This window comes from Alexandromys fortis, unplaced genomic scaffold, assembly GCF_014885135.2.
Source record: "Alexandromys fortis isolate MF-2015 unplaced genomic scaffold, M_Fortis_MF-2015_v1.1 scaffold_4, whole genome shotgun sequence".
NCBI lineage: Eukaryota > Metazoa > Chordata > Mammalia > Rodentia > Cricetidae > Alexandromys > Alexandromys fortis.
In genome coordinates, this window is record NW_026067944.1 from 455906 (window position 1) to 474654 (window position 18749).

Here is an 18749-nt window from a genome sequence, read left to right on the forward strand (position 1 = left end):
AGGCCAAGTTCTTTTCCACAAGGACAAAATAATGAAGATAAATAACAACATGAATAATGACAATAATTGCTAATATTGACTCATTACCAGGAACTTCTAGGCATTATCCTTTCTAACATTCCTAGCAGTACTAAGAAAAAACTATACTTACTCTTACTTGAAGATGACACACTTGAATCTTAAAACTCCTAAGAAGTTTGTCCAAAATCACAAAGTTAATAAGCGGCTAACCTTGGATTCAGAACCAATCCTATTCCAGACTCATTCTCTTACACACTATGAGTCTAGTTTTTTGTTTGTTTTTGTCAGTTGATACAAGCTAGAGTCATCTGGAAAAAAAAAATGGAACCTCAACTCAGAAATATATCTATAAGATTTGGCTGTAGGCAAGTCTGTAGGATATTTTCTTGACTAATAATTGATGGGGGAGGGCAAAGCCCACGGCGGTGCCACTCCTGGACAGATAAGTACTGGGTTGTATGCAAAAAAGCAGGATATACAAGCCATGAGGATCAAGCCAGTAAGCAGTATTTCTTTATGAGACTGCTTTAGTTCCTGCCTTTAGGTTCTTGCTCTACTTGAGATCCTGCCTTGGCTTCCCTTGGTGATGAACTGTGACCAGGGTGTGTAAGCCAAATCTTTCCCTCCTCAAGCTGCTTTTGGTCATGGTATTTATCACAGGAATAGAAAGCAACTAAAGCAGGTGAGTGATAAAAACTGGGAAAACATTTTATTTTTTCTATCACAGAAGTGGTGAAGACTTAAAACTCCTGTATCTGAAACAACGTTTTGACAAGGCTGGTGTAGTTATTTTTCTCCAGTCTAGACACTAACCAGGCCTGACCCTCACGGGCTGTGTTCAGGGTGAAGTAGTAGTCATAGTTACTCTTCTCACAGCTTGATAAAATAACTGAAAGAAACAACTTTCTGAAGGAAAGCTTTATATTGACTCAGTTCCTCATAGCCAGTGGCTTGTTTCTCATAGCTTGTTCATCCCATTTTTTAATACAAGCCACGATCATCTGTCCAGAAGTGGCACTATCACAATGGGCTGTGCCCTCCCCATCAATCATTAATCAAGAAAAATGCCCCACAGACTTGCCTACAGGCAAATATTAAGGATACATTTCTCAGGAGAACAGAACAGCAGCAATGGCTTAATCTGGTTAAGCCAGCAGCAATCAGGACACAGAGAACTGACCAAAAGCAGAGCTGGGCCTGTTCTATTGCCCTAGATTTTCCTACTAAGCCCCATGCTCAAATGTTGTAAGACTTTAAAAACTTTAAAAAAAAAAAAATGCCACCAGGTGAGGACCAAAGACTTAAAACCATGGGCTATACATTTTCACATTTAAATCTTTATTTTATTTTTCAAGACAAGACTTCTCTATGTAATAGCCCTGGCTGTTCTGAAACTCACACTGTAGGCTAGTCTGTGTCTTTAACTCTCAAAATATTCGCCTGCCTCTGCCTCCCAAATGCTGAGACTAAAGGCGTGCACCACCACCGCTTAGTTTCACATTTAAATCTCAACAGTTGACAATTTAAATAAACTTATGTCTACCTAAGTTGAATGGAAATGATTAGAATTAGTGAACTTTTTATTATAGTCTTAAAAAATTCCAAGGCTCAAAGATAGAAGACATTGTAGTTTTTCAATTTACAATTTAAAGGAAAAACTAAAATTCAAGGCTTTGGATTCTTAATCAATTTTTGACTATATAATACCTACAGTCTTGGAAATAACAGTATGAATTCCCTAGGCCAGCAAGTATTTGTCAAGACAGTTCTGCTTAGGTCATCCTCATGACAACAGTGTAAAAGTAGGTATCATCACTCCATCTCAGAAATGAGACAACAAGATATTATAATGCTTAGTAAAATTTCAAATACCAATAGTTAGAACAGCCCTAACAGCTAGGAGTGACAGCCCAGGCCTGTAATCACAACTCTTGGGAGGCAGAAGCAGGAGGATCAGAAGTTCAAATAGCAAGTTCAGGGCCAGACTGGCCTACTGAGGCTCTTATTAAAAAATAAAAATTTTAAGTTCCTATTAAATACAAAAAGTACAGACACACAGCCTTAATAATCAGCACAATCCGGTTCTATATTGCTACAGTTTAGAAATAATCCTTACTATATTGTTGCAGTTTTGAAATAATCCCAAATACGTGTGGAATGCAACCTATGGAGAAAGTGTTATTGTGAACCATGATGGGCATTTTATAAAAGGCTTGTGGAGATAATCAAACAGCTATTTGGGTAAAACTGAAATTTTACATATCTCAAAATGATTAAAAAGAGATCAGAGATCTAAATGTAAAAATCAAAACAGAAGTACTAAATAAAAAGATGGAAGAATATGGAAGAAATGTATAACTCAGATTGGGGGATTATTACTCAAAATTCTGAAACAAGAGACAGGTGATTCAAACATTATTTTTTAAATTATCAAGTAAAATAAACAAAATCGGGCACATAATAAACTGCAAATATTATTGGTCTTTTACTATAAAAAGGAATAAGATTTTAATATATATGAAGAGCCCTTAATAAGCAGAAAGTTGTAAAGCTAGACAAAAATAGTAAAAAAAATTTTAGAGTTCATAAAAATATGGACCATATAATATGAAAAGATGGATCTAGAGAAATGGCTCAGAAGTTAAGAGGATTTGCTGAGGACCCTGGTTCAGTTCTCAGCACCCACATGGTCATTCCCAGATATCTCTAACCCCAATTTCAGAGTCTCCAACCTCTTCTAATTTGAGGATACCAGACATGCAAGCAATACACATGTATACATACAAGCAAAACATATACATATATAAGTAAAATATACATATGTCTAATATATGTATATGTTTAACTTTACTTGTAAAAGAAAATTATAGTAAGATACTACTTCTCACCTACTAAATTTGTAAGGTTAAATATGCTACTGTCAGGACAATAGATACTTTCACTTCTTTCTATGGGAACAGCATCATTCCTAGAAAACAGACTCCTGCAATCTCACTTCTAAACTTTTCAAGACACTCTGGATTATGAGATTAAACCATTCCTCGTGCTCTTAACATGCAGAAGAAATCTTCTGAGGGTGAAGATGGAAAGGAAGTGGCATTATTCCAGAAGCATCCATTCTTGTTTAAGCCTTCCACTGTTAACAAGTTTGAGGTTACGTTATAGGTAACCAATACTAAATTTATAGCACAAGCAGAAAAGAAAAGGTGATGTATTTTATGCATATAAATGAAAGAATGGTTTGTTATTGTTCCACAGGGAATTTGAAGTTGGAAGTCAAACACTCTGTATTCCAAATAAGAGTTTTAATATTCTGTAATTCTCTAACTGTTGGGCAATTTGGGAGCTGTTAGAGTTAGTCTATCCTGAAATGTAATATTTAATATAACAATGAATAAATGATCCAAATTGTCAATGGACAAGTGATCAACTAATAGCTCTGTCGGTAACGGGTTTCTCTTCAGTAAATTTCTATAAGCCCAAGTATATATGTATGTAATCACAAGTATGTATACATATATATGTATGTATGACAATGGCAAAACTTATATACAATATTACTAATAGCAAAAACTTAATACACTATCCACTGATATGAGACTGAAGAAACAATATTAACATGTCTTAGTTTGGGTTTCTATTGCTGTGAAGAGATGCCATGACCATGGCAACTCTTATAATGGAAAATGTTTAACTGGGGGGCTCACTTACAGTTTCAGAGGTTCAGTTCATTATCATCATGACAGGGAGCATGGCAGCATGCAGGCAGGCGTGGTGCTGGAGAAGTAGCTAAGAAGCCCTACATCGTGCAGGCAGCAGGAACTCAACTGAGCAGTATCTTGAGTACAGGAAACCTCAAAGTCCGCCCCCACAGTGAAACACTTCCTCCAACAAGGCCATACCCACTTCAACAAAGTCACACCTCCTTTTAGTGCCACTCCCTATGAGATTACTGGAGCAATTTACATTCAAACTACCATAACATCCATAAAATAGGATACTATGCGGCTACAAAAAAGAATGAAAAATGCATTCCAGTTTGATATAAGCTATTTTTCTTTGCCAGAAAAGGGTAAAAATATGAATATAAACTTATACATACATGTAGTACATGTGTATTTGTCTGAATTTACAAAAAAATTACTAGAGTACTATTTTAAAGCATGAAATAGGGGGCTAGGGAGATAGTTCAGAAGTTAAGACCACTGGTTGCTCTTCCAAAGGACCCAGGTTCAATTCTTAGTACACACAAGGTGGCTCATAACCATCTATAATTCTAGTTCCACAGAATCCAACAACCCCTGGCCTCCATGAGTACCATGCATACACACACTGCAGTCATACATGCAAGCAAAACAAACAGATAAAATAAAAATAAGTCTAAAATAAAGTTGCACCAGGTGGTGGTGGCGCACGCCTTTAATCCTAGTACTCAGGAGGCAGAGGCAGGAGGATCTCTGTGAGTTTGAGGCCAACATGGTCTACAAGAGCTAGTTCCAGGACAGCTAGGGCTGCTACCCAGAGAAGTCCTAGCTCAAAAAATAAAAATAAATAAAACTGATAAAATTAAAGCAAAATTAAGAAAGGAAATCCAGGCGGTAATGAAACACGCCTTTAATCCCAGCACTCAGGAGGCAGAGACAGGCAGATCTCTTTGACAGGCTGGTCTACAGAGCTAGTTTCAGAACAGCTAGGGCTACACATAGAGAAATGTCTTTTTTTTTAAAAAAAAAAAAAAGGGGGGGGGGGCAAAAACCACAGGGGGAAAAAAGGATAAAAATGTTATATACTAATGAGAACTTCTCAACTGTATCTTGAACTGAGGCAAAGAGTGGGAAAGCAGGGAAGAAAAGATCAAATTTCTAAATACTGAAAGTAACTTGCATTGAAATAGTCTAAATAATAGTAAGCTGGTTAAAATTCAAAAATTAAAACAAAAATTAAAGCTCTACTGACCAAATAAGGACAAAAAACAACTGCAGGCCAGTAGCAATGAGAATTCAAAACATCATCAAAAGGAAATTTTCTTGGAATAATAACTAATTTTCAAGCATGGGACAAAGAAACATGCAAGATGAGCCTCAGCTTCTTATGACAAAAACAAATGCTCTGTGAAAAATTATTAGGATCACATACAAACATAAGAACATGAAGAGCCTCCCATCAGTCAAAAATAGATCAAACTGCCCAGTCAGATGGACACCTCATCAGGGAAAGATGCGCACCAAAAAACCTGGCAACCTGGGTTTTATCCCTGTAATTCACATTGTAGAGGGGAAAATGCACTCCTAGTAGTTTTTCGGGCAATGAAAAACCACAGAAACTGACTGTAGGGCTTAAAAGGCAGTTAGGAAAAATCCCTTGGGCTCCTTAACTGCCAACTGCTGTAACAAAATGATTGTTTCTACTTAGAACATATGGGTCCTTTTCCATGGAGCTTCCGACCCCCATTTCTCTCTTCCTTCATCCCTTCAGTCCCTAAGATAGTGGCAGGTAGTCAAGAGTACTACTGCCCTGTCACCTCACTAAAAAGTTTCCTTGAACATTATCTAGACCTTTCTAAGTCTGTCTCTGCCAAGCCTATCATGGTAAGGCTCAAAAAGATAACTTCTTCAGCACAGTAGCAATTAAAAGTTGGAGAATTCACCCTTCGTATCATGAACTGCATTTCAAAGTAAAGAGCCAGGTAATGACAAGTCCTTCTCTCAACAGAATTAGTTAATAAACGTGAAGGAATACTAAAATTATACATAATACGCTTCTTGCTGTGATGCAAAAGAAAACAGTCACATCTACGGAAAGATTTACTAAAAAGTCCAACACAGTTAAACCACCACTACTCAATCATTTAAAAGACCTAAAAGACCAAACAAAACAAAATCAGTAGTAACATGTAATGTGGGACTGTTCAATTTGCAAAGACCCAGATTTTAATAAAGTAATTGGATTAAAAAAAAAAACAAGTTGGGGGCGTGGTTGTGCACGCCTTTAATCCCAGTACTTGAGAGGCAAAGGTAATCTCTGTAAATTCATGGCCAGCATGGTCTACAGAGGGAGTTCCAGGAAAGCCAAGGTTGTTACACAGGGAAACCCTGTGGGGGGGAGCTAGTTAAGATACTCAGAGAAATATAAATATAAACTGGAAATTAATGATAACAAAGAGTGTCTGTGTTAGATATGATAACAGTCACTGTGGTTATAAGAGAATATCCTTTTTTTATTTTCACTGGGGAGGCAGAGGCAGGCAGCTCTCTGAGTTCGAGGCCAGCCTGGTCTACAAAGTGGGACAGTTAAGACTACACAGAGAAACCCTGTCTGTCTTAAAATACCAACACACACACACACACAGAGGGGGGTAGAAATAATACATAGAATTTAACATATTATAGGAAGAAAAGGGTGAATGATGGACAGTGAAACATAAAATTCTGAGAAATGCAAATACTGGGCAACAGAGCTACATTATCTTCTATATGTTTGAAATTTTTCATTATAAAATAACCAAACTAAACTCAAATATAGTATTCCTCCCCCTCACCAGAACTAGTTTTGCAGCTTGAGTGCATCTAAGAACCTAACATATCATGAAAAATTCTAGAAATCATCCCCAAATATTCTTATTTTTGTTTGCCTAGGGAAAAGCCCAGAATCTATTTTTAAACAAGTTCTCAGGTGAATCCGATTCAAAAAATCCACAGACTCGTATATGAAAATTATATACTTTTAGAAGTCTGGATGTAATTGGCCATATAAATTCATAGGGAGTGGCACTATTTTGGTGTGGCTTTGCTGCAATAGGTATGACCTGTTGTCACTGTAGGAATGGGCTTTGAGATACTGCGTATGCTCAAGCCACCCCCAGTATCCCAGCTCACCCCGTTGCCTTCTGATCAACATTAACCAGTGCCATGTCTGCCCGCATGATGCCATGCTTCCCACCATGATATGAATTGAAACCTCTGAACTGTAAGCCATCACCTTAACTAAAAGTTTTCCCTTACAATTGTTGCCGTGGTCACGGTGTCTCTTCACAACAATAAAAACCCTAACTAAGGCAGCAGTTGATACCAGGAACTGGATATTGTTGTGATATGCTGGACCATGTTACTGTGTGGAGTAATAAGGACTTTGGTACTTCGGGTTAGGAAAGCATGTTTGATGGGTCATACTTAAAGCTTAATGGGCCATACTAGTAGGAGTATGGAAGGCAGTGGTGGTAAGTGTGGTTTGATGAATTGTGGATGGCTACCTCAAGAGGTTTCAGAGAAGAATTTCAGTATGCTGTCTAGAAATATTTCCTGTGATATTTTGGTATAGGAAGTAGCTGCCCTTTGCCCTTGTCTTAAGTATCTGTCTGAGGCTAAAGTGAAGAGTTTTGGATTAATTTCGTTGGAAGAAATCTCAAAACAGCCTAGTATGGACTCTGTCATGTAGATATTAGTGGTAAGTCTAATGAAGATATATAATGAAAAGAAGCAAGCTGAGCAAGGAAAAATATTTGAGGGGGAAAGGGGCACTAGAAAGTGGTATAGAGCTAAATCCTCTGTACAAGGAGATAAACAAGTTAAGAAAAAAATGAAGGGGAGTGATGACCTCAAGGCAAGACACTACCCAACTAAGTCTCCAACCTGTGAAAACAAATTAAAGAAAGCTTAGATCTGGGTGTAGTGGCGCACATTTTTAATCCCAGCTCTCAGAAAGCAGAGACCTGCAGATCTCTGAGATTGAGGCCAGACTGGTCTACAGATCAAATTCAAGAACAGTCAGGCTGGGCTGGAGAGATGGCTCAGAGGTCCTGAGTTCAATTCCCAGCAACCACATGGTGGCTCACAACCATCTGTAATGAGGTCTGATGCCCTCTTCTGGCCTGCAGGCATATATACAGACAGAATATTGTGTGTGTGTATACATATATATACATATATATATATAAATATATAATAAATAGGAAAAAAAAAGAACAGTCAGGCTTAGGCAGTAAAGGTAACAAGGTAACAATCAAAAACAGAAAGCTGGTGAAGATGTAATTGAACAATGTTCCAGTCCCAGCATGCAGCAGAATTTGGCAGCGTCAGCCACAAAGTTCTGGCTTTAGAGTTAAGGACAGATGAAATTTGCTCCCCAAGACTAAGGAAAGCCACTGAGGCTAGGCATGTGTCAGGGGTGTATCTGAAAGGAGGCCTACCTAGTAAAGAGCCCACTGTGTGAAGCTGAAGACTTCTCAAAATGTTAGAGATGCCAGAATTGTAGGATACCTGCCAAAGAGAGCCACTAACAGGGAGTGGAACCAGCCCACGAGAAAGAAACAAGTGTGTTGCAGGCAACAAAGCTGAATGGCGTTGGAGATCTGAAGAGTATTTTGACATTAGACATGGAAATGCTGAGTTTGGAGTTTGTCCAGCTGGTTTTCAGTCTTGTATTGGTTGTTTCCTCACTGTGCTTCCTTCCCTATGTTCTGGAATGGTAATGAATATCTCGTGTCACTACATGTTTGATGTGGGAGTCTGCTGTTTTGTGTTGATTTCATTGGTTAAATAAAGAGACTGCCTTGGCCCTTTAAGAGGACAGAAAATTAGGTAGGCGAAGTAGACTAAACAAAATGCTGGGAGAAAGAAGCAGATTCAGGAGTCGCCATGATTCTCCCACTCCAGACAGCCGCAGGTTAAGATCTTCCCTGGTAAACCACCTTGTGGGCTACACAGATTATTAGAAATGGGTGAGTCCAGGTGCGAGAGTTAGCAGAGAAGAGGCTGGAACTAATGGGCCAGCAGTGTTTAAAAGAATACAGTTTCCGTGTAATTATTTCGGGTAAAGCTAGCCGGGTGGCAGGAAGTGGCACGCCAATCTTAACACATGTTGGAAGTATGTGATGTGCTCTTTGATTTTACAGGCGATTACAGTTAAGAGATTGCCATGAGTCTCAGAAAAGACTTTGAACTTTTAAATGTTGTTGAGACTGTGATAGACTATGGGGACTTTTGAAGTTGAACTAAATGCATTTTGCGTTATATTGTTTAAAAGCTTATGGGGGCCAGAGTGTGGAATGTGGTAGTTTGAATGTAACTGGCCCCCATAAACTCATAGGGAGTGGCAGTACTAGGAAGTGTAGCTTTGTTGGAGTAGACATGGTCTTGTTGGAAGAAGTATGTCACTGTGGGGGGTGGGTTTTGTGGTTTCCTATGCTAGATCCCATCCAGTGTCACAGTCTACTTCCTGTTGCCTTCTGATCAAGATGTAGCCAGCACCATGTCTATCTGCATGCCACTATGCTCCCCATGATAATGGACTGAGCCTCTGATCTGTAAGTTGCCACCTCAATTAAATGTTTTCCTTTATAAAAATTGCTGTGGTCATGGTAACTCTTCACAGCAATAGAAGCCTAAGACAACACTCAAGACAGCTTTATCACAAGTCTTAAAATATATATACCAAACCTTAAAGTAAAAGCATGGATCTTACGTACCTTATCTCCCTTTCAACTATTTTAATGTGACAGACATTTAGTTAATCTTTTCCCTACAATTATGAATTCCATAAAAGCAGGACCCATATTTGCTTTTACCTCACTATGGTGTCCCCATTGCCTTTTAGTTCCAACACTGAGTATGACTGAATGACAACAAAAAGAAAAAGATGTTAACATGACCCATTGTTTCAGTTTAATAGAGAAAGTATTACTGGAAGTTAGCCAACCTTTTAAATTATGACCAAAGTAAAGATAACCTCTTGGCTCTCTAAAATATCAGACTTTAATCTGAGTACCTGGTCTCCTGCTAATCACTCAGCAATTACAAGAAAAGTACACTTTGTATTTCATAATCCCAAACAGAAAAGAGCTATGTTTTACAAAAATAAAATATATATACATATTTTACTCACTCACACATGGGGAGGATGTTTTATCTGTTTTTATTTTTTATCTTGAGATAGGATCTCCTGTAGGTCAGGCTGCCCTTAAACTCACAATGTAGCTGAAGATGACTTTGGACTACTTCTACATCCTAAGTGCTAAGATTACAAATTTGTACCACCACTCAGAGCTACACATATATTATAGTGGATATAAAAGCAATTATCTTGATTATAATTTCTGTTCAAAAAGCACAAACCCTTAGATCAACAGTTCTTAACATGTGGATTACAACCCCTTTGGGGAGCAGGACATGAAATGACCCTTTCATAGGTGTTGCCTAAGAACATCAAAAAAACAAAGATATTTACATTTATGACTCACAACAGTAGCAAACTTACAGTTATGAAGTAGCAACGAAAATAATTTTATGGTTGGGGGTCACCACAGCATGAGAACTGTAGTAAAGGATCATAGCATTAGAAAGGTTGAGAATCAGTACCACAGTTATAAAAAAATAAGTTATAAAACATAAAACCAAGTGCCAAGTCTAACAATTAAAGTCAGTTTAAGACCTACTTCCAAAATCAGCATGACCTAAAGGTAGTTCTTATAGTTGTATGTCTACCCCAATACCACTGAACTGTGCAAACTTTATTTCCAAACTAATAAACCAATAATAAATTTTCAATTTTTCAGATTTATTTTATGTGTACAACTGTTTTACCTGCATGTATGTATATGTACTATATATGTAACTGGTGCCCTCAAGAGGTCAGAAGAAGGTGTCAAATCTCTTGGAACTAGAGTTACAGATGGTTATGAACCACTATTTGAATGCTAGAAGCTGGGTCCTTTGCAAGAGCAACATGTGCTCTTGAAATTGCTAAGATATCTCTTCCATCCCAAGGATAATTTAAAAACTGTAATGACTCATAAACTATACAGATACAGAGGACATCAATAACTATTTGACCCAACTCTTCATCATTCTACCAAAAAAAAAAACTGACAAAAATTTAATTCGTTACAAGACTTAGTAAGTAACAAAAAACTATGAAAATGCTTTGAATGTTCAGTCCAGTGTTCTTTTCACTATATCATGTCAATAACATGTTTTTAAAAATTACCATTTCCTATGATGAACTCAGCACTACCTATATGTTCATCTTTTTAAAATATGTACAACTACTTATTTTATATTTGTATATATGGTCATTTGAATAAGGATGGCCCCATAGGCTCATATATTTGAATGGTTAGTTTTCAGGGAATGGCACCACTTGAAAAGGATTAAGAGGTGTGGTCTAGCTGGAAAAAGTGTCACTGGGAATGGGTTTTGAGGTTTCAAGAGCCCATGCCAAACCCAGTCTCTTTCTCTACCTGCAGATCAGGGTGGGAATCTCAACTACATCCCAATACCATGCCTGCCATGCCTGCCACCATGCTTCCTGCCAGGAAGATTCACTAGACCTCTGAAACTGTAAACAAGCCCAATTAAATGCTTTCTCTTATTAGAGTTGCTATGGTCATGGTTATCTCTTCACTACAAGAGAACAGTGACTAAGACAGTTTGTGGGCAGGAGCACATACCACATCTGGAGGTCAGAGGACAACTAGCAGAAGTCAATTCTATCCTTCTATCAATTCTATATATATTCAAGCCATACTCAGGGAGACAGTTCACTTCCAGCTGCCTGAAGATCAAGATGTAGAACTCTCAGCTACTTCAACACCATGCCTGCCATTCCTGCCACATGCTTCCTGCTGTGATGATAATGGACCGAATCTCTGAACTGTAAGCCAGTCACAATTAAATTTTTCCTTAAGAGTTGTTGTGGTCATGGTGTCTCTTCACAGTAATAAAAACCCTAAGACAGTCAGTATTCTGTTGCTGTGAAGAGACCATGACCAATACAACTCATATAAAAGAAAGCATTTAACTGTAGTTTGCTTATAGTTCCAAAGGTTTAAGTCCATTATCCTCATGGTGAGGAGCATGGCAGAAGGCAGGCAGGAATGGTAGCCCAGAGTTCTACATCTGGATCCAAAGGCAGCAGGAAGAGAGTCTATGGGTTTGAAGTGGGCTTTTTGAAACCTCAAAGCCTACCCTCAGTGACACATTTCCTCAAACAAGGCCATGCCTCCTAATCCCTCTCAAATAGCACTACTCCCAAATGACCAGGCATTCAAACATATGATGAGCCTAAGGGGGACATTCCTATTCAAATCACCGCAAGTATATTATAAATCCTGACTAAGGGGCTGGAGATGTAACTCAGAGGTAAAGCATTTTCATGCATGTGCAAGTTCCCGGAATTAAAACCCATAACTACAAAATTAAACATAACTGAGTAAACAATCTCCAAAAATCCTTCTCCTAGTTAAATGCATCTAATATCTACATTTTCAGATACATTTGGTTTGGATGTTGCAACAATACATATCTAGATTGTAGACTTAAGTGACAGGTAAATTACTCTGCACTTAAGGAAAACAATGTACCAGAAATACTACAAAATGACAGTAACAGCTACCAAGTAACAAGTTATTGACCACTATACATATCATAATTTGTATTATTTAATTTTCATAACAATTTTAAGTTTAAACCTTGAAATGAGCTTTCCAGGCTTAAAATAACTCACCTAAAACCCTCCAGGACAGTCAGGGATATACAGAGAAATCCTATCCCAAAGAAACAAAAAAAAACTCCAACTCACACTTGACAAGGCCTAGATTTGAATTCACATTTAGTGCTACAGAAACATTTACTAAGTGTTTAAATGAAATAGAAGACTAGTTTGTTTTTAATGTCCTTGCAATAAACTAACAATCAGAACAGTCTAGTATAAACTATGCATATTTGCAAGGCTGAAGTAAGAATTTCATTGCTTGAGGCTACATCAAAGTTAGATCCTGTGGTGGTTTGAATAAGAATGATCCCCCATAAGCTCATATATTTGAATGCTTGGTCACTGGGAGTGGCATTATTTGTGAAGGGTCAGGAGGTGTAGCCTTGTTGGAGGTGTGTCACTGGGGTGGGCTTTGACTTCTCAAAGTCCATGCCAGGCCCAGTGTATGTGTGTGTCTCTCTCTGCTTGAAGATCAGGACATAGCCTGCTTCTATGCTCCCCACAGTGATGATAATGGGCTCTGAAACTGTAAGCAAGGCCCCAATTAAATACTTTCTTTTATAAAAGTTGCCTTGGTCATGGTATCTTCTCATAGAAATAGAACAGAGATTAACAACAGGCTAAGGAAAAAGGTTTGCTCCAAACCAATCATATGTCCTACTAATAATAATTAAACCCATAAACTTGAAATCATGAGTACTAATAGGCACACAGCTATCTATGAACAACAGTAGGCACATAGCTTTGACAATCAGTTGGCACACAGATAGAGTTAGTATGAGGTGCAAAGAATTATCTCAAGTCTTTTCATTCCACCAACGGTAGCATATTCTCAAATGTGATTAACCTAACTGGTAAGAGGATGGAGATTATGCAGCAATCTAGACCCTCAAATTCTACTCTAAGTCTTTTGTAAAAACTCAAATGCATGGAATAGTATTGCCAAAAACTTGACAACAAAATGTCCAGTTTAATGGCAGAGATAGTAGTGATATTAACAACACAAATAATTTATTTTAGAATATAGAAATCTAGGTGATAATATGTCTAAGCGAAGAGGTCTAAAAGCCAGTTGAATATTTAAAATTTGGAGTAAATAAAAGAATAAAGAGCAAACTAGATGGCTCAGTCAATGAAGATGCTTAAAGCACAAACCTGGCAACCTGAGTCACTCCCCCAGCACACACATAAAGGTGACCAAAAAGAACTAACTACACAAAGTTGTCTTCTGACATCTACATGACAAGTACAAACACAGACATATACACAATATTAATAAATATATATATAAAAAGATTTACAGATAATGAGAAGAGTGCTAAGGAATTGATGCTTCAAGTTTGGAATGCATTATCCATCACATTCAAGGCAAAGAATAAGGCAAAGAGAAGAAAAATAAATCTAAAATGAAAAGATGGGGAAAGCACTAGTTAAAAATACAAAAAAGAGAATTTTACATAAGAAAAATGAAAACCAGCATACAATTTTTTTTTACAATTGCTTTCCACATTCTGAAAAAAAAATTGACTGAGAAAAAAATTGTAACAAATATGTACTAAGGGACACAACAGTGAGAGAATGTTGTAAATAACACAAACCCCCCTTCCCCTTTATCCACCCATCTTACACTTCACCAGTTAGAAGAAAACAAAAGAAAGTCATGCTCTTGAAGAAAAGGCTGGACAGCCACTTACCAGCATTTCTTCAAGGTATTATTGTATAAATGATAACATTATTACTGTCCCAAATAAGTGTTTTCTGGATAAAGTTAGATTTAAAGACATTTGCTAGCAAACTGTTGTGAAACCAAAAGGTTTGAGAGCTTTCATTACTGAAAACTGGATCCAGAAGCAAACAATCCCACAACCTATTTAAAGAGATGCTAAAAGACTAGAATGACAAGCACAGTATGTGGCAAATAATATGAACAAGTATCAGCTAAATCAGTCACCAAGGATTAAAATGATCTAGACAGAGGCTGGAGAGCAGTTAAAAGCTCTTGTTGCTCTTACAGAAGACACCAGTTCAGTTCACAGTTCTCAAACAGGTGACTCACAGCCACCAGTAACTCCAGCTCCAGGAGTTTTGATCTCTAACAGTACCTATATGTACACAGCTCACATACATTCAAAGCTAGAGAGGCAACCAAGGAAAAAGGAATGTTAAAACATCTAAAACAGGTCCAAATTCCATACAAAGCAGTTACAAATTCATTGAAAAATGTAGTGACATAAGTCACTGCGAATAGTAGAGTAAGTGAATGAATGAGCGAATCAATGAATGAATGCCCAATGATAAACATAAAATATTGTACAAAGAAAATTTGATGTGGGAGTGATTTCTTACTAATAAAGAAACTGCCTTGGCCCATTTTATTGGATAGAAAATTAGGTAGGCGGAGTATACAGAAGAGAATTCTGGGAGAAAGAAGCTTAGTCAAGGAGTCGCCATGATTCTCCCGCTCCAGACAGACGCAGGTTAAGATCCTCCCTGGTAAGCCAGCTCGTGGGCTACACAGAATATTAGAAATGGGTTAGAACAATATGTAAGAGCTAGCCAATAAGAAGCTGGAACTAGCCGGACCAGGCAGTGTTTGAAAGAATACAGTTTCCGTGTAATTATTTCTGGGCATAAGCTAGCCATGCGGGCGGCCGGGTGCCGGGGACGCAGCCCCGCCGCTCCTATTTCAACAAAAATTCATGCTAGACACTATAAAACTGGAAAGAGAATTTCTGCTTCCAAAGAAAATCCCCATCTTTAAAGTTCAGGGTGACCTGATAATAAAATTTCAAGTCACCTTCGATAATGGAATTTTAAAAAGATCAAGATTGTAAGATTACAACAGAAAGTAATCAAATCTGCCCATTCAATATTAATTCTCCAAACGTTTCTTTAAAGTCTGTACTCCTAAAGCTAATTGGCTACCTTAACGCAGAGGACCTAGAGTGCTTGCTTCTTTGACTCTTCCTTTTTATTCAACCTTTATCTTTCACCCTTAGATCTCTCTCTAGGTTATTCCTTTTCGTTATATCAGTTTCGACTTTATGTAAATGATTCCCAAATCACTATCCTTTATTATAAGTTTAACTCCACATCTCCAATAGTCTACAGACCCTTTCTTCTCTCTCATCTCACTGTCCTGTCAAATTCAGCACATTTAAAATACATCTGAGAGCTATTTTTCTTAAGCGATTTCAAAACCTGATTATTTTCACCATTTTCAATGTAACCCAGACTCAACGTTTTTGGAGTCATTTGACTAAATGCCTCTCTTGTTCTCCCTTCTCCTCTTAAACTGTCAATTAAGTTCTATCAATTCTTCCTTCCTCATTTTCATATCCTAGCTTGGGATTCCAACTGTCAGTAGACTATCATAGCACTCTTAAAATGCTCCGATCTCACTTTATCCCGGGTCTTGCCTATAACTACTAGATTAATCTTCTGACAGCCTTAAGTGCACTCCAATTTGACAAATCTAACCCCACTATCCTTCCAACTCTATCTTGTTTCTCTAAACATGCCACAGCAGCCATGGATGCACCCATCCTCAAATCGGTATGCTATCCTCAAATGGATGCTGTCCTCAAATCGGTAGCCTATTCATCAGAAAGCACACTTTGGCACTCTGAACTCACAGCAACCTTCAGTTTTCATGATGCAGACAGATGACTGAAGGACACTAAATAGTTATTTGGAATTAACCAGTTGTTTTCTCAATCTGTAAACTGTTTTTCTTTGTTTCTGTGTATGTTATATTAAAATGTTTTCCTAAGTGGATTTAACTCTCAAGAGTCCATATAACATGTATTTATCTCCTTGTACGCTCCACAACTCTATCAGGTACCTACCAAATGATGCTGTAACAAAAGAGAAAACAAGCAATAAAAATACAAACAAGCTCCTAAACTCTCCTTATAATCTACTTCATAACAGGGGGAGAAAAAATCAAAACAGGATGAACATCTCAATGGTGGAGTGCTTGTCAAGCATGTGCTGGGTTCAAAATGGCAGAACCACTAATAATAACAATAATAAAACCTAGGACACAATTTCAGTAAATATTTAAAGACATATAAAATGTGGAATATATTAGATAAGTATTCTAATTACTTTTATCATTCAATAAAAAAATTCAAATTTCTTATGCATCAACCTTGTTTCACAGTATGAAAAAGAATTTATAATGTGGGTAAAACACTCCAAACACATTACCCACACCCTCTCACTTTAGTCAAGTATGCTCAGGGCAATTCTGAAAGCTTTGGTGAGAAACCTTACTCAGTTAAAACTGTACAGATATGTTTAGAATAACTGAAATACACATTTTTAACCTACAAAATTTCCTCATTCAATGTGAGATTTTAAAATGTCATCTCTCTGAATGGTATTATTTTATTATTCTTAAATATCCAAACTATGAGTATACAAATAATTCTGAGACTCCCATGTCCATATAGTCACTAAAACATGATTTTAGAGATCAAGTAATTTTGTTTGAACTGAAATAGTAAAATATAATTTCTAGTAATCGGGAAAATTCTGTTGGGAACTGTATTGGCAGTGCTCAAATGTCAATTATTTACAAATAATTGTATTTGCTATAAACGACTTGTCAATTTTTAGGTTGGATTTTGACTTTTTGTGACCTATGAACTTTAAAACATTTTTTAAATGGTAATAGTAAGTTCACTACCATCAAAAAGTTATTAATAATATATGTGAGATATATTTACTAACAATATTTCAAAAGCCATCAACCTTGTGCTGGCCTAAAATCTTAGGTGTTTGCATTTAACGTTCAGCAAAGTTTCTTTAGCCTCAAGACACCTAAAATTTTATCTTAAAAATCACTTTCTCGGTATCAATTGTTCATTATCATTTCCAAGTCTAAATTCCAAATCCCTAGGAACTAATTCTGTACATAGAAAGTAGATTTTTCAATACTATCGTCAAATTAATCTGGAAGATTAATGCTAACTAAAATCGTATTCACCAAACTATACACTATAAACTTTGACGTGTTAACGTTCTGAAACGACCTGCTATAGCAGTTTCTAAGAATTTTGAGGGACTGACAAACGGAATCAAAACCCTAAGTTCAGAGTAGCTAGCTGAGAACCAGTGAAATAGCTAAAAAGAGGCTTGAATTATGAAGTTTACTAGTACTTCGAAATTCTTCCAAAGAGAAATCTGGCATCTTCCCAAGATGACTATGCACACCTGAGACTCGTTGCAGTTAACCAGACAGCAAACAAGAGAAACCCAAGGCAACCCAGAGAAAACAGCGGCACTCACCAGCAAACAATCTGAATTCACTTCCGATTTGGGATCCCGCAGGAGGTTGTCGATTTTTTCAAACCGAGTCTCAAAACTGTCCCCAGTCGACATGATGCTGCTACTTGTACAATACCTTCGCAGCGGAAAACAAGTTCAACCAACTTCCTCCGCGGGGGATTTGCAGCCGCGGGGCAGAAGAGTCGGAACCTCGGGGTCACCAGGTGTGCCTGGCTCCCCCTCTTCCCCCTCACTGAGGGGACTTCGGCTCTCCAGACCCCAGGCTGGGGGTGACAGCGACCCGCAGCCGCTCCGGTGCCCAAAGTCGCATCCCACCCGGCAGCCCCTCGCGACAGCCGACAGCGCCGTCGCCTGCCGCCGGGTCGCTCCGGCGAGGCGCCTCAGCCTAGCGGGGCCCCGGCAGCCTTAGCCATGGCGGGGCCCAGTCCAGAGAAGGGCAGCGGCGGGAAGAGGGAGCGCAGCAGGGTGGAGACTCCCTCGGGGCAGCCAGGGAGGGCGAAGAGGAAAGGCGAAAGCGAAGGGCGGGTGAGGAGCTGCGCCAGCTGCCGCCGTCGCCGCCGCGCCGCTGGGCCCCGGGCCGGCCTCGCTCCGCTCGAAGGCGCAGGAGGCGGTCTAGCCCCGCATCCCTGGTTCCTGTCGGCCGGCCCGACGCGCCGAGGAGCCTCGGCCAAGACCTGACCCCTGCAGACCAGGCTCACGCTCCCATTTCTAACCGGTCGCTGCTGGGCTTGCTACCGCTGTGTCCGGCGGGGCAGGGCGAGGTCGGCCGCCCGAAGACGACTCCAGGCGAGGAAGACTACCGTGGGGTCCGGGCGGCTGCTGATGCGGGAGCTCCTGGGAGGGGCTGCGGTCGGGCTGGGAAAAGGGCGAGTCGCGGAGGCGAATGCCTGGGGGGTGGGGCGAGGAGCGCTGAGACCGACTAATATGTCCGCCTTCCTGTTCAAACA

At 38.8% G+C, this 18749-nt stretch overlaps 1 protein-coding gene across 2 annotated transcripts in view; it reads right to left on the reverse strand.

Moving 5' to 3' along the window:
• The window catches only part of Rock1 (Rho associated coiled-coil containing protein kinase 1), a 123027-nt gene extending 105091 nt beyond the window's left edge, over window positions 1-17936 (reverse strand). For both annotated transcript variants that reach the window (XM_050148825.1, XM_050148824.1), the window contains exon 1: window positions 17803-17936. In XM_050148825.1, the coding sequence (XP_050004782.1) occupies window positions 17803-17895 (93 nt within the window). In that variant the 5' untranslated portion in view covers window positions 17896-17936. The remainder of the gene's footprint in view (window positions 1-17802) is intronic.
• Window positions 17937-18749: the final 813 nt, after the last annotated feature.